At 47.0% G+C, this 14,207-nt stretch overlaps 1 protein-coding gene across 3 annotated transcripts in view; it reads right to left on the minus strand.

Moving 5' to 3' along the window:
• The window catches only part of PCSK5 (proprotein convertase subtilisin/kexin type 5), a 442,208-nt gene that overhangs the window by 29,253 nt on the left and 398,748 nt on the right, over nucleotides 1-14,207 (minus strand). For all 3 annotated transcript variants that reach the window (XR_001793338.4, XM_089336653.1, XM_051858772.3), the window contains 5 exons: nucleotides 11,031-11,167; nucleotides 9,940-10,140; nucleotides 5,623-5,700; nucleotides 1,844-1,927; nucleotides 417-612 (listed from right to left, as the gene is read on the minus strand). Coding sequence is in view for 2 of the 3 variants with exons in the window: in XM_089336653.1 (XP_089192779.1) it covers nucleotides 417-612; nucleotides 1,844-1,927; nucleotides 5,623-5,700; nucleotides 9,940-10,140; nucleotides 11,031-11,167 (696 nt within the window). In the remaining variant the exon portion in view is untranslated. The remainder of the gene's footprint in view (nucleotides 1-416; nucleotides 613-1,843; nucleotides 1,928-5,622; nucleotides 5,701-9,939; nucleotides 10,141-11,030; nucleotides 11,168-14,207) is intronic.

Genomic DNA, 14,207 nt, shown 5'->3' on the forward strand with positions numbered 1-14,207 from the left:
ATCATAAGCCAAGGGGCTGAGTAAACCATGGGAATCAATATATAATTCATCAAATATCATATTTGTGCATTATGTATAATTCATACTTCATCTACCTCCGATGTTTAGAAAAGGTTCATATCGCAGCCTTGCTCTAGTGCTGGAGAAGAGAGCGGCCCACACTTGATCAATAACACGAGGGAGAGAAAGAACATATTTTCACAAAAGTAAAAATGCAGACATAGAACAGGCATGAAGAAGTGAGCATCTGGCCTTAGGCCCATTTTGGTGCTGTGGCCAACAGAGATGTCAGCAGAGGCCACGATGAGTGTGTCCTAGCCAGGGGGAAGATGAGATCATGGCAATCAGGAAGGAGTTGCCCCAAAGCCCTGTAGGAGAAGGAACAAGCAGGAGATGTAAGGAAGAGGGAGACTTACTCGGGGCACTTGGTGTAACATCTGCCTTCATGGAGGAGGAGGGGCTGGTCCAGCTGAGTCTGGCACTCTTTGCATTGATTGGTTCCTGAGCAGGAGGCACAGCCCTCTGCACAGGTCTCACAGGTGCCACTCCTCACTGAGGGCCAAGTGCCTTGGGGACAGGAGGAAACACAGGTCTGATCCACCAGAAATGCACCTAGCAGCAGGGGAGAGGGCAGACAAGAACAGGCATCACATGTTTGTCCTCACAGTGCACACATCTATGCAGAGAACTCATGGCTACAAGAGCCTTTAAATCCTTTCCCACACCCACCTACCCAGGACACCTGTCTCAAGCCTACTGAAATATTTACCAGTGTAATAAGTCCTCCAAAATGGGTTAATTCCCTAGAGAGGAACTTGACAGCAAAAAGTTTCTGCCTTGTTTCTGTTACTTTTCTACTGATCTTCAGTATGGGTCAGGGTGGGGCTTCCCTTTGCCTAGCTGACCTGTCCTGTTGACGCCCTTGTACATGCCTGCGTGGTGTGAGAGAGCCCTCCACACACAGAGCAGTCTATTCTGCTTCCCCAGGCCCCTCTTGTGGGCTAACACAGGAGCAACTCCACCACCCAACTTCCGCTCTGATGGAGGTCTAAACCTCTCCAGATATCATTATTAATGAAAGTGATTTTAAAATCACCCCGAACCCCCAAATTCCAAGAAAACCCTTCCATTCTTTGGGTATCAGCTTTTATATTTTATATGACTATAATCATGGGTCCTCTGTTATTTTAAATTCTGCTTTTGCATCGGATCTCTCTCTTAACATACATCTCAATACTGCCTTCTTAATGATCATTTTAATGGATGCATGCACTATCCCCCTCATTCAGGAAACTTATATTGCTTATGATGTTTGGATTTGATAGATGATGAAGCAGTTGAGAATTTTCTGAACTCTTGTTTTGTTGGCCTGGCTCTCTACTCCCCCATCCCTAAATTCAGTAACAATGGAGGAAATAACACCCAGGTTTTTAAATCCCTGCTTGCATTCTCTACCATAAGTTCTCTTGTTTTGGATAACACATTGCAAGGGAGGAAGGGAATGTCTAGAAAGGGCAGGTGCCAGTAGAGCCTAGCAACTTCTGTGGCCAAGTCCCACAGCATGCCTTTAGGTTCTTTCCTCCCTCCCTCCCCCTTGTCCTCCTTCCCTTCTTTGTGTCCTCCATCCCTCCTTTCTTTCCTTCTTTTTCTTGTCCTTTGGAAGCTGATTATTATTACTGCTCAATGTTTGGGTACCTGTGCCTTCTCGAGTGGCCACTGTGATAGACACATGTGCTGAGCGTAGATCAAGGTCCCACAGACCTCCTTACCCAGACACCCACATACACGGGTTACACCTTATGGACTTGGCTGTTGCACACCTCCTGTCACACTGCACACCAACCTTTTGGACATGAAGTGCACAGAGTTGCAGATCCATTGCACGTTTTACAAGAAGAATCACAAGGTTGGTATCTGCCCCAGATGTCTGTATGGGAAAGAAACAAGTCAGAATTCTTCCTTGAACAGGCTCACAGTAGACACTGTCCTCTCTTCTTGTCCAAGACAGAATACCATTGATTTTTCTTAGCTATTTATTTGTTGCTCCTGCCACTGTCATTGTGTAGACATTGCTCATTTTTTTTCTCTTACTCCTCCACTGACAATAGATTATCAAGACTTCCTTTGCAAATTTTCCAAGACAGAGAATATGATTTCTTACAGGATAACCTAAAATACTATGGTGATATTTGAACTAACAACTGTCAGTTCATGTGTTAAAAATGTGCATGTACAGCTTCAGCCATGGCGGCCATCTGGGGAGTAAACCATTGGATGGAAGACCTCTCTCTCTCTCTCTCTCTCTCTGCCTCTCCTCTCTCTGTGTAACTCTTTCAAATAAATAAATAAATCTTTAAAAAAATGTGCATGTGGGGCCGGCACTGTGCTGTAGCAGGTTAAACCTCCGCCTGCAGTGCCGGCATCCCATCCCATACCGGCACAGGTTAGAGACCAGGCTGCTTCACTTCTTATCCAGCTCTCTGCTATGGCCTGGGAAAGCAGTGGAAGATGGCCCAAGTCCTTGGACCCCTGCGCCCAAGTGGGAGACCCGGAAGAAGCTCGTGGCTCCTGGCTTCGGATCGGTGCAGCTCCGGCTGTTGCAGCCAACTGGGGAGTGAAACAGCAGATGGAAGACTTTCTCTCTCTCTGCCTTTCCTTTCTCTGTGTAACTCTGACTTTCAAATAAAATAAATAAATCTTTTAAAACAAGTGCATGTGCTCCTGAATGTACACAATATCACAAACATAAGTGACAGCTGACAATATTCTGTGCCTTGCATTTTTTTTCTTTCTTTTTGTCCTTTGCAAGTCAGATTTCATTTTTGGCCAATGTTTGGGTCCCTCTGTTTTTCATAGTAACCACTGTGCTATACAACCTAAATTTATCTCATCGTAAATTTGCCCCAAATCATTAAACATCAAAATATTCTGCCCAGCCACGAGCTTTCTGGACAGTCAGGCTTCCAGCAGGCTCCCCCAGGTTAACACGCCATTAAACTCACAAGCACGAGAAGTTCCCCTCTCCCTTTCCCTTCGAGACTACTGCCTGGGCAGATTTTCCAGGAAGTCACCGCAGCAACTTCGTGGGACAGTTCCAAAGACACAGAGAACAGCCTCGGTAACATCCCGCACTCAGCACCTACTGGGATTCGCCTAAAGCTCAGGAGGGGCTCAGGGATCAGCATGACTCACACTGGGGGTTAGGAAAGCTCTCGCTGAGAACGTGGGATTTGAACGATCTGGCTCTCAGTCAACGCCAGGCCTCCACGACCCCTCTCTCCCCGCCTCCCCCTCCTGCCTTCTCGTCCCTTCTCCCCACCAGCCTGTCTGGCACAGGCGGTTTCGCAGTCACACCTGCCTTCAGATCCCAGCTATGCCTCTTACGGCAGGGTAACCATGGATACTGTAATTAAACTCTCAGAGTCCTATTTTCCAGTCTCTAAAATGAGAGAAAATGATTTCTCCCTTGTGAAGGCTAAACGAGAAAATGTGTGTCTAGTGCTTAACCCAGTGGATCAGTAAATGGTAATCACTGCTTCCTCTCTCCTCTCCCGGTTTTCAACCCCAAACCCCGCTTCTGAGGCTTGTTTTGCTTCTCTCTTGCATCTCTCTGCCCTCATAGCTCCAGCAGCACCAGGAGGCGGAGCTTGGTTTCTACAACAGCACTCCTGGTTGAAAAGCAGCCAAGGTTTGCCGCAGAGGAAAAAAGGATCAAATACAGACGGATAGATCAACAGATGGATGGACTGATAGATGGGCAACCAATAGATATGGATATATGAGGGGGATTAAAATCCTAGAGGGGCCAGTGCTGTGGCTTAGCGGGTTAGTGCCCTGGCCTGAAGCGCTGGGATTCCATTTGGGCACCGGTTTGAGACCTGCCTGCTCCACTTCCGATCTAGCTCTCTGCTATGTCCTGGGAAAGCAATAGAAGATGGCCCAAGTCCTTGGGCCCCTGCACCCATGTGGAAGACCCGAAAGAAGCTCCTGGCTCCTGACTTTGGATTGGCGCAGCTCAGGCAGTTGCTGCCATTTGGGGAGTGAACCAATGGAAGGAAGACCTCTCTCTCTGTCTCACCCTCTCACTATCTGTAACTCTACCTCTCAAATAAATAAATAAAATCTTAAAAAAAAAGATAAAGTTTAAAAAAATTGTGGAAAATGGAATTTGAAGAGAACACTCATTTTCCACAAACTTGCGGAAACCCCCTTGGTGCCGTGTTGAACGGTGGGATTTTCCTACTTTGGCAGACAAAATTTACCCTGCATTTCTCATTTAGCAGTTAGATCTGGTGAATGCCTGAAGCAGTGTTCCTGGGGGGCCAATTAAGCTCTCAATCAGCCTTGTGCAGGGCCGTGTTAGCCACGGGACGTCACAAAAGTGGTCCATGTGCCTCTCAACACCACGGAGTCCGTCTGGAAGGCCAGCAGCACTTCTGCTGCTCCTATCAGTCAAGCTGCCTACTGCGTGGCTGACAGACATTGTTTAAAAGCTGGCAGCATCAGACAGTGAGCACCCTCAAAATCTTCAATGTTATGTGTTCAGACCCCACACTGATTTTTCTTCAGGTGTTATTTTCATACTGAAATGGATTTACAAAGACGTAAGTTTTCATTAATTTTCTAATAGATGTGTAAAGTGTATACTTGTACAGCTACACATACACATGTGTTTATAATTACACATAGCTCCCATTCTGGCAATTTGATATTTTACTGCCTATACTTAAGCATAAAATTCTGTAATGTCCGCATATGCACGCGAGAGGGCGCTCTGTACAAGCAGTTAGTAACGAAACAACAAAGCGGCTATTCTGTCCTGGATAGTGGCTTACTCTCAACAAGTAAACTTTTATCTTAATTATAATTTCTCTTTTGCCTCATTTGAATTTCCAGAATGGAAAGGACTTCAAAAAAGAAAAGGAATGGAGGAAAGAAGAAATTACTTTGTTCAAAACTGTGGTTTCTGTCCATCAGATAGCTACAACTAAGCTATATAAAGAAAAGGGATGTTTTTACTTTCCTTGTTTGTGTCTATTAAATAAGCAAACTCAGATGGTTCAAAATGGAGGAAAGGCATATACTATGAAATGTCCCTCCTAGACTTCACCACCCTTTGAAATGCAAGTTGCATCCGTTTGCACTGTTTATCATCTTGCCATTATTTTTCAAGGCCCATTATATACTGGGATCCTTCTCTATCAGTGCACTCATTTCGAAGGCTCCCTAACCTTCCACCACGTGGATGTGCTGTTCTGTCTTTCTCAAGTCTCCTACTGGTAACCGTGTAGTGTTCTCCTCCCTTTGCTAGTTCCAACAATGCCGCACTGACTGCAGAGACAAAAGTGCATCTCGAGCCTATCCAAGGTCTGCTGGTTCAGGGGCTTTTCTCAGTCACCTCTCCCAGGCCTCACCACTTAGCTCGTCGGGGATGTCTTATCCGGTACAGAAATCCCCACTCCGGCTTCCTCCTTTCTGCCCGCTGATGCTGCCTGCCCCCACACCCTGCTCTCTGCAATTCTCTCTCCTGCGTCATCATGTGCTCCTCTCTCCCAGCTCCTTGGGTTGGTTTCCACACAGCGGAGACTTTGCTGTGATGTCTCCTCCCTGTGTCCCTGTTACCTCTTTTGATTTGAACCTTCCACCTTCGTCGCTCCTGCAGCAGGGTCTTCATCAAAGATGGGCTTGCAGTGGGCACAGCTGCTTTTTATTTTTATTAAAAAAGACAAAGCGTTTTTTTAATGCAAAAAAAGGATAAAGAAGATAATCTTCACCTACAATCCCACCACTCAGAAATGTCTGCCGTGTATACTTTGCCACCTAGATTCCCCGCCTTTATACCGCATGTGTGAGCACAAGGACATGAGTGTTTATCTGTGCAATCACTTACATGTTCTGCATGTATAACACGGACCTGCCCACTGCACTCAACTGCATGCATTTTTTAGGCATTTTCTCTTGGCATCAAAATTCTTTGTAAAGATCATTTTACATAGTTTGCATATCTATTTGCATGAACCATAACTCAACTTTTTCCTTTGGTTCCACTTCTGGATCACTTTTTTTTCTTTTTTGTTATTATAAATACAGGGGGTACTTCACAAAGTTCATGGAAAATGGAATGAAAAGATAAGTTTATTTTCCTACAAAACTTTTGAAATCCACGCATAGTTGTGAATAACGTGCATTGTCCATGAGCTCTGAAGACCCGTTATAAAGCTCTAGCAAAGTCTTTGTGAATGTATGTTCTTGGCTAGATCAGGGCTCAGCCTAGTTATTGGGCAACTCAACTGACCATGAATTCCTGTCTTCTTCTGTGACTATGTTTTCCAGACCTTACCACCCTCTTGGCCCATGAAGCTGCATTCTTTCAAAGAACTAGGAAACGTGGCTTTGAAAGAGAGCTAGTGTCACTGGTGCTAAAAGTGGACCAGGTTAAAGGGTGGGGAATAGGCTAACATTTTTTATGTCCTATATGTGCTGGGAGCTTTATGTGTATTCTCCCATCAGTTTTCAAAAAGACTTTTAATGAGGCAGTCTCATGTCTTCATTTTATAGACCAGGAAACAGGCTCAGAGAGGATGAGGAACTTGCCCAAGGTTACATAGTTGGTCAGCAACAGAGCCAGGATTTGAACCCAGGTATCCCTAACTCTAAAGCTCCCATGCACTAAAAAGGTCTGCTTTAGTAATCAATTTGGCTTTGGAAATAGTTGATATAGGACAAAGCAAAGGTGTAATGATAAAATCTTTCTCTAGAAGAAGAAAAAAGCCAAACACTTGATGTGCAGTGTTTCTAATTTTTGTGGTTTAAATATTCCCTCCTTACCTGATTTCCACCTATCAATGGTTGAACCATCCACTTCTGGAGTTCTCGACTATTTAACAAACTGTGCAAGCCGATAGAAGTGGCTTCCTCATACCACTGGACCAAACACTGAGTGACCTGCCCAGTAACGCATCTTTTGTACTCTGTGCTTGGTTGGTTAGCTAACTAAAAATGCTACCCTCATTTTGAAGTTAAGGGAGGAGGTTGTGCACATCTACAAAGTCCTTGTAAAACAGGTTTCCACAGGATCTAAAGTTTCTCAAAGTACAGGGTGCCAATGGCACCATTGAGGAGGACTTTTTCCCTATGTGTGCATGATTTTCCGTGTAAGTGACTGACTCTGGGGTTCCAGTCTTCCCTTAAGCATAGGAATTAAGATCAAAAGCCAGGCCAGTGATAAATTGTTAGGATGTGGTCGAAGATAAAAAAATGTTAATTCCCCATGTCTGTGCTTTGTAGATTAGACTTTCTTACGAATATGTAATTACAGCCTGCTACAACCTGGTTTTAATCAATGGGGGAAATAGGTGGGTAGGAAAAATATGCATGAATTAGTCCCAGTTACTTCCCAGTACTCCCAGAGGGGAAACCAAGCCAGAGGGGCCCAGGGACTTCACAGTAACGGAGGAAATTATTCCCATTCCCAAAGACGCTTTAGGAGACCAGCCTGGGCAGGGCTTTGCGGGGGGCTTCGCGTCACTGCTGGGCTCATCTGTGGCCTGTTTTCTGTCTGCCATTTATGGAGACTGTCCTCGGTGATCCTCACGGTCTGTTAGTGACTGGGACAGAGAGTCTAGGAGGATCCATACGTGTCTGTAACGGCTCTCCGTTGGAGACTGGAAGAACAGAAAGAAGCACACCATCTGCGGTGACCGCTTAGTCCCAGCTAGACGGCGTTCCAGGCGGGGACTCGTGTGTGGCGCCAGCTCCATGCGCTCTGCCGGGAGCTGACAAAGAGTGGTGGCTCTCTCGCCCCTGCCACTCCCATCCTGATCAGCCGCTGTGTTGAAAGAGGAGTTCGGGGGACTCTGGTTGGATTTGTGCCTCAGGAGTGTTTCCCGGCACACGCTGACACGCACTCTGGGGTGGGTGGACGCCTTCGAGCGGGAACACGATCTCACTCTTTTTGCTGGGAAGCAGCATGGGCGAGGGAGGGAACGGACTGAACTTTGTGCCATCTCTCGTTTCCTACTGGTGTCTGATTGTGTTGAGAAACACCAAAGAGCCTCAAAACCTTGCTGGTATCACCTAGGCAGCTACGTTCTCTCAGAAACACTCTGTAACTTGTCTGGCTTCCTCTCCACTGACCCAGGATGACTGCAATCTGCTTTCCATCATGTGAAAGGTGTGGCTAATTAGTGCCTGTTCTCTGGAACCTTCTATTCTCCTATTACACTCTCGACCTTGTTTTTTAAGGAAAAGAAATCAGGAGCAAGATGTAGGCATTGGCTCCAATACTCCCAGGGTTTTACGGAAGGCATTTCACATTTCCTATCCATTTCAGTGGTTAAACTACCCTGGGAGTTATCTACAGCCTTACCTTGCGTCCTGAGGGCATTTCTTTGCATGTCTTATGTCATAGATCATGGAGAGGGACAAGTGCAGCAGTGCCACTGACTTTATTGCTTTTGTCCGACAAGAGTCACATTCTCATCTGCTTCCTGACCCTCCTGTTAGTGTGAACGCCCCACATGGAGTAATCCCTTCCTCTCTGCAAACACTCTACATGGTGATGGTCGAACGGGGCTGGAGAGTGAGGCTGGGCCAAAGGGGAACAATCAAAGCCTGATTCCTGCTGGCAGAATGAGGAGTGCAGTTGAAGAGATGGGGCAATCATTTGGGGAATCAAGTCTGCTCTGCCTCTTGGCTCCCGGGACCGCGTCATCATCTGGACGCCAGATAAAATACAGATGTTCTTCGCGAGAAGCACAGCACCGGGCCGTTTTCCTCTTGGCCTGCACTGCCTCCTAAATGCCTGAGTGCTGGACAAACTTGCTTCCAGAGTTTTCGTTCAGCTATAATTCACAGAAGATATCCCAAACTGAATTGGAGGATTTGTTTCCCGGTTATGTCTCCCAAAGAGACCCAGTGTTCTCTGTAGCTTTTGACCACTAGGTCTGCGAAGGTCTCTGAGCTGTTGTTTCTCTAAGTCACTTGGGGAAAACTGGCCAAGTAGACAGCGTCGCTCGCTGGGCATCCTTGCTCTCCAACCCAGCTGCGGGCTTCTGCTTCCATCTGTCCGTCTCTTCAGCCCTTAAAACTCAATCTGCGCGAGTCTTCTCTCAGCAGCAATGGCCACTGGTCTGAAAAGATCCTTAGGGAATCCTAGCCTTGAAGTCCGGTGGAGAGCACCCTTGTTTTGGGGAGGATTGCCAATAGAATGGGAGCAGTAGGGATATTGTTCTTCAACCACCTCAGACTTGGAGAGGTCACTGGAAGTTTGTAACGACTTTGCAAGGAGGCTCTCCAGCGAGGGTCAACTGGGAGGAGGCCACTTCTCAGGCCTCAGGGAGGAAGAGTATCCTGACCTCTTCACTGGGATTCCAAGCTCCCACATGTACCCACCCACCTGTCCCCCAGGAAGACCTCGCTTTGTCCACATCTGCAAACTGGCAGGGGGGAACTTTTAGAAGGAAAACCTGAATGATGGCAAGTTCCAAGGATGCAGCCAGAAAGATCATCTGTTTTAGCATAATTGCCAGTGTTAAGAGTTCTCCCTCGAGTGACTGGAAAAGCCTACCCTTTGGGTATTGTCCTCTTCTACAACAGAGACACATTCGTGTGATCCAAGCTAGGCTGAAACTGTTGGGAACATCGTACTCGGCCCATTTCCACGTATGCTTCTTTTCACTTAATTCCTGGCCACGTTCACCCAGGTCAATCCTAAAGTATCCTTTGGGTTCCCCCTGCTGGCCAAATGCCAACCACAACTTCCTACCCTCTCCCACTGCACACCAGACACACCTACAACAGCCCAAAGTTGCATTCTCGCTCAATTCTTGTCTCCCTGCCCAGCCTTCCTCTCTTGGATAGCTCAAAAGCAAAGATTAAAGAGGGAGGGAGCCAGAGAGGCAGCCAGGTCCCCACAACCTCTCTTTGGGAGTCACAAACCTTTCCAGGACTTGCCTTGCACCTGGGTCTGGGTGGGACGCACACACATCCCATGCAGCAGCTGCAGCCCCTCTCGGCAGCTGCTGCACTCCTCGTAGCCAAGGCCAGTGCAGGTTTTGCAGGCTCGGTGGCAGGGCTCACATTCCCCCATGTCTTGGTCGCCGTAGAAGCCAGGGACACATTCCCTCACGCAGCTGCCATCTACGTAGGAACACAGGGAGGAAGCATGAAGGCAGAACTCTGGCTGTCTTAGCTTGATGCTCAATGCAAAGCCAAGTTCCTAAGAGGTTAAAGGAGTCTTAGGAACATTTGTGTTTGCATTTGTTTTTAAGGAAATCAACGTGGCTTTAGTGTATTTCAATCAAGGAATGGGTTTTAACAAATCCAGCACTTGTCATTCTCTTTCCATTGGAAATTTAAATTGGCTCCCCTTTAAGGCATTGGATTTATATCCTTTATACCTATGTCCTATATACTTTTATTTCCTTGAGGCCTTGAAAAGCCACAAACAGGATGAATCTCTATAGTGAATCACCAAAAACTATCTCGGGCTTTCTGCCTCATTCTGTTTTCCCACAAACACTGAAAAGCACTGAGCCATGAGTTCTTCAATTGGACTATGCTTGCAGTACATTTCTTTTCCAATTGGTCATTTCCATCAATGTCAATGAGTTGACTGAAATTTAAGGCAAGGGATCTTATTCAACTCTCACAGGGCACAGGAATATGTAACACAGATTACATCTCAAGCCAAGGGGCATGGTTCTGAATAGTCCCAATGACTTCGATTGCAATCCATTTATCTTCATGTCCTCTCCCCTCACCCTCCCCACTGCACCACCCGACGCCTTCTTGTTCCCATTAGCTTAGAGATACTTTAGGTTAGTCAGTGAACTATGAACTAGGCTTCAGGAATATAAGCAGAAGGAAGTGGCCATGGCTAATGTTTATTTTTAAACTATATTAGCCGTCCTCCTTGGAGCAGAGGCCCCAGCTGGGGAAGACCCTGAAGCCAATCATGGGAGCGCGCCCATCGCACTGACGGGAGCTCCTGAGCCTCTCCCTGAATGCAAAGCCATCTTCTAACTCACCGAAGAGAAAGAAGCCCTCCTCACACCAGTAGCATGCACGCTGGTCACAGCTGCCACAGTGAGTGTCGCATGCTTTGCATTCTGATTCTTCTCTGTAGGTCTTCTCAGGACAGGTTTTATAACAATGGTGCTCAAACCTAGGGGAAAAATACAGATCTTCATCTGTGAGCTGCATTGATGTACTTCCCCTAACCACCATAATTTAACCTCTTCATACATGTTGATGCAATATTTTTAAAACTTTGTAATTATTTTCATGAGAGAGAGAGAGAAAGAGAGAGATTTTCCATCTACTGATGCACTCCTCAAATGCCAGTAACTGCCTAGACGGGGCCAGGTTGAAGCTGGGAGCCAGGAACTTAAGTCTACCACATGGGTGGCAGGGGCCCAAGTACTTGAGCCATCGTCTGTTGCATCCCAGGCTACACATTAGCATGAAGCTGGCACTGGAAGCAGAACCAGCCTGAGAACCCAGACACTCTGATATGGAACCAAGGTGTCCCAAGCAGCCTCTTAGCCACTGTGCCAAATATCTGCTCCCCACTTTCCTTTTCTTTTTTTAATGAGAGAGAGGAGAGGGAGCACTCCTATCCCCGCTTCACTTCCCCGATGCCTGCAACAGTCAGGGCTGTGCCGGAACCAAAACCAGGAAACAGGAGCTCAATCCAGGTCTCCCATGTGGGTGACAGGAACCCAAATACTTGAGCCATTCTCTGCTGCCTCCTACGGTTTGTATTAGCAGAAAGTTGAGATCAGGAGCTGGATCTGGCTACGAAGCCCAGGCACTCTAACATGAGATGCAGGCATCGTAGCTGGCCTCTTGTCTCCCCTGCCCGAAGGCCTGCCCTGGTGTGCTTTTTTTTTTTTTAATCAAGAGTAGATAATTGGATTTTTAAAAAGATTTATTTATTTGAAAGGCAGAGTTACAGAGAGGCAGAGGCAGAGGCAGAGAGAGAGAGAGAGAGAGAGAGAGAGAAGTCGTCCATCTGCTGGTTCACTCCACAGATGGCTACAATGGCCAGAGCTGTGCCAATCTGAAGCCAGCAGCCAGGAGCCAGGAGCTTCTTCCAGTTCTCCCATGTGGGTGCAGGAGCCCAAGGACTTGGGCCATCCTCTGCTGCTTTCCCAATCCATTGCGGAGAGCTGGATTGAAAGTGGAACAGCTGGGACTCGAACCGGTGCCCATATGGATGCAGGCACTGCAGGCGATGGCTCCACCTGCTATGCCACAGTGCCAGCCCGATAATTGGATTTCAAAAGAAGAAACTTGCTTTTGGTCATTTGTGCACCCCCAAACTGGGTCAGTAACTCTCTTCTTTCAGAACCTCTGATGATCCTCTATCAGAAAAGCTGGGAGGTGGGGCTGGCACTGTGACATAGCCGGTAAAGCCGCCGCCTGCAGAGCTGGCATCCCATATGGGCGCTGGTTCTAGTCCCAGCTGCTCCTCTTCTGATCCAGCTCCCTGCTATGGCCTAGGAAAGCAGTAGAAGATGGCCCCAGTCCTTGGACCCCTGCACCCTTCGTGGGAGACCCAGAAGAAGCTGCTGGCTCCTGGCTTTGGATTGGCACAGCTCTGACCATTGAGGTCAATTGGGGAGTGAACCAGCAGATGGAAGACCTCTCTCTCTCTCTCTCTCTCTGCCTCTCTTTCTCTCTGTGTAACTCTGCCTTCAAATAAATAAATAAATCTGAGGCAAAAAAAAAAAAAAAAAAAAGCAAAGCTGGGAGGGGCCTAGAGAGAAGGAAAGGAGTCCTGAGATATTTGTGTAGTCCTGACTGTGTTAAGCATGAGCTCAATTAAGTGTTTGCAGCTCCCATATGGCACATATTATCTTTAATTTCCAGATAAGGGAACCGGAGTTCAATATTCAGTCATCAAAATCACAGAGCTAGTTGGAGATGGGGCTGGGACTGTAACCAACATCTGTTTGAACAGATAGCTTATGTGATTTGCTGCACGGCAGCTGACACTTAGAGAGCTTGAAACAGCTCAGTGTTGAGTTCAAGTGGCTTACCAAGAGGTCTGTGACTAGATTAAACTGTAAAAGCAAAGTACCTCAGCTTTTATGAAGACAGCTTTTACGTATATTAAACATTATCCTCACTATGCAGTAAAATTATGTAATCTAGACTCCACTGAACTGTGGACTCATCCAAAGGGGGAGTGGAATGAGACTGACCCTTAACCTTTGGTAAATTTCAAGGTGCCAGCGAGGTATAGTGGAAATATCTGCATTTCTTCCTTAATAACAGCTACTATCCACCATTTCATTAGTTATATTCAAAGTTATTAAATATTCTGAAAGTTTAGAAATGCATGTTTCTTTTTTATAAGTTTTTTTCTGTCGACTTTAAAAAATTTAATGTTTGGGCCGGCGCTGCAGCTCACTAGGCTAATCCTCTGCCTGTGGTGCTGGCAGCCCGAGTTCTAGTCCTGAATGGGGTGCCTCTTCTGTCCTGGTTGCTTCTCTTCCAGTCCAGCTCTCTGCTGTGGCCCTGGATGGCAATGGAGTTGGGCCCAAGTGCTTGGGCCCTGCACCTGCATGGGAGACCAGGAGGAAGCACCTGGCTCCTGGCTTCAGATTGGCGCAGTGCGCCAGCAGTAGCAGCCATTTGGGGGATGAACCAACGGAAAAGGAAGACCTTTCTCTCTGTCTCTCTCTCTCACTGTCTAACTCTGCCTGTCAAAAAAAATTTAATGTTTATTTCTTTATGTTCATCTACTTGGGAGGCAGAGCAAGAGAGAGAAAGAGAGAGAGAGAGAGAGAGAGAGATCTTCTGACTGCTGGTTTATTCTCCAAATGCCTGCAACAGCCAGGGCTGGGCCAGGCTGAAGTCAGGAGGCCAAACTCCATCCAGGTCTCCCACATGGGAGGCAGGGATCCATGTACTAAAACCATCACCTCCAAGGACGCATCAGCAGGAAGTTGGATTGGATGTGGTGTAGCCACAACTTGAACTGGCACTGTGATATGGGAGGCAGGAGTCCCAGGTGGTGGCCTAACCTGCTGCACCACAATACCAGCCCTCTAATGCATATTTCTTGAAACAAATGCCTCATTATTGTGAGACTGGAGATTGGTCTTTCAGTGCACTTGTTTCTCAGAGGGTTTTTATGAAGCAGAGGCAGAGAGAGAGAGGTCTTCCATCCGCTGGTTCACTCTCCAGTTGGCCAC

Source organism: Oryctolagus cuniculus, chromosome 1, assembly GCF_051225735.1.
Source record: "Oryctolagus cuniculus isolate XC-2025 breed Fujian yellow rabbit chromosome 1, ASM5122573v1, whole genome shotgun sequence".
NCBI lineage: Eukaryota > Metazoa > Chordata > Mammalia > Lagomorpha > Leporidae > Oryctolagus > Oryctolagus cuniculus.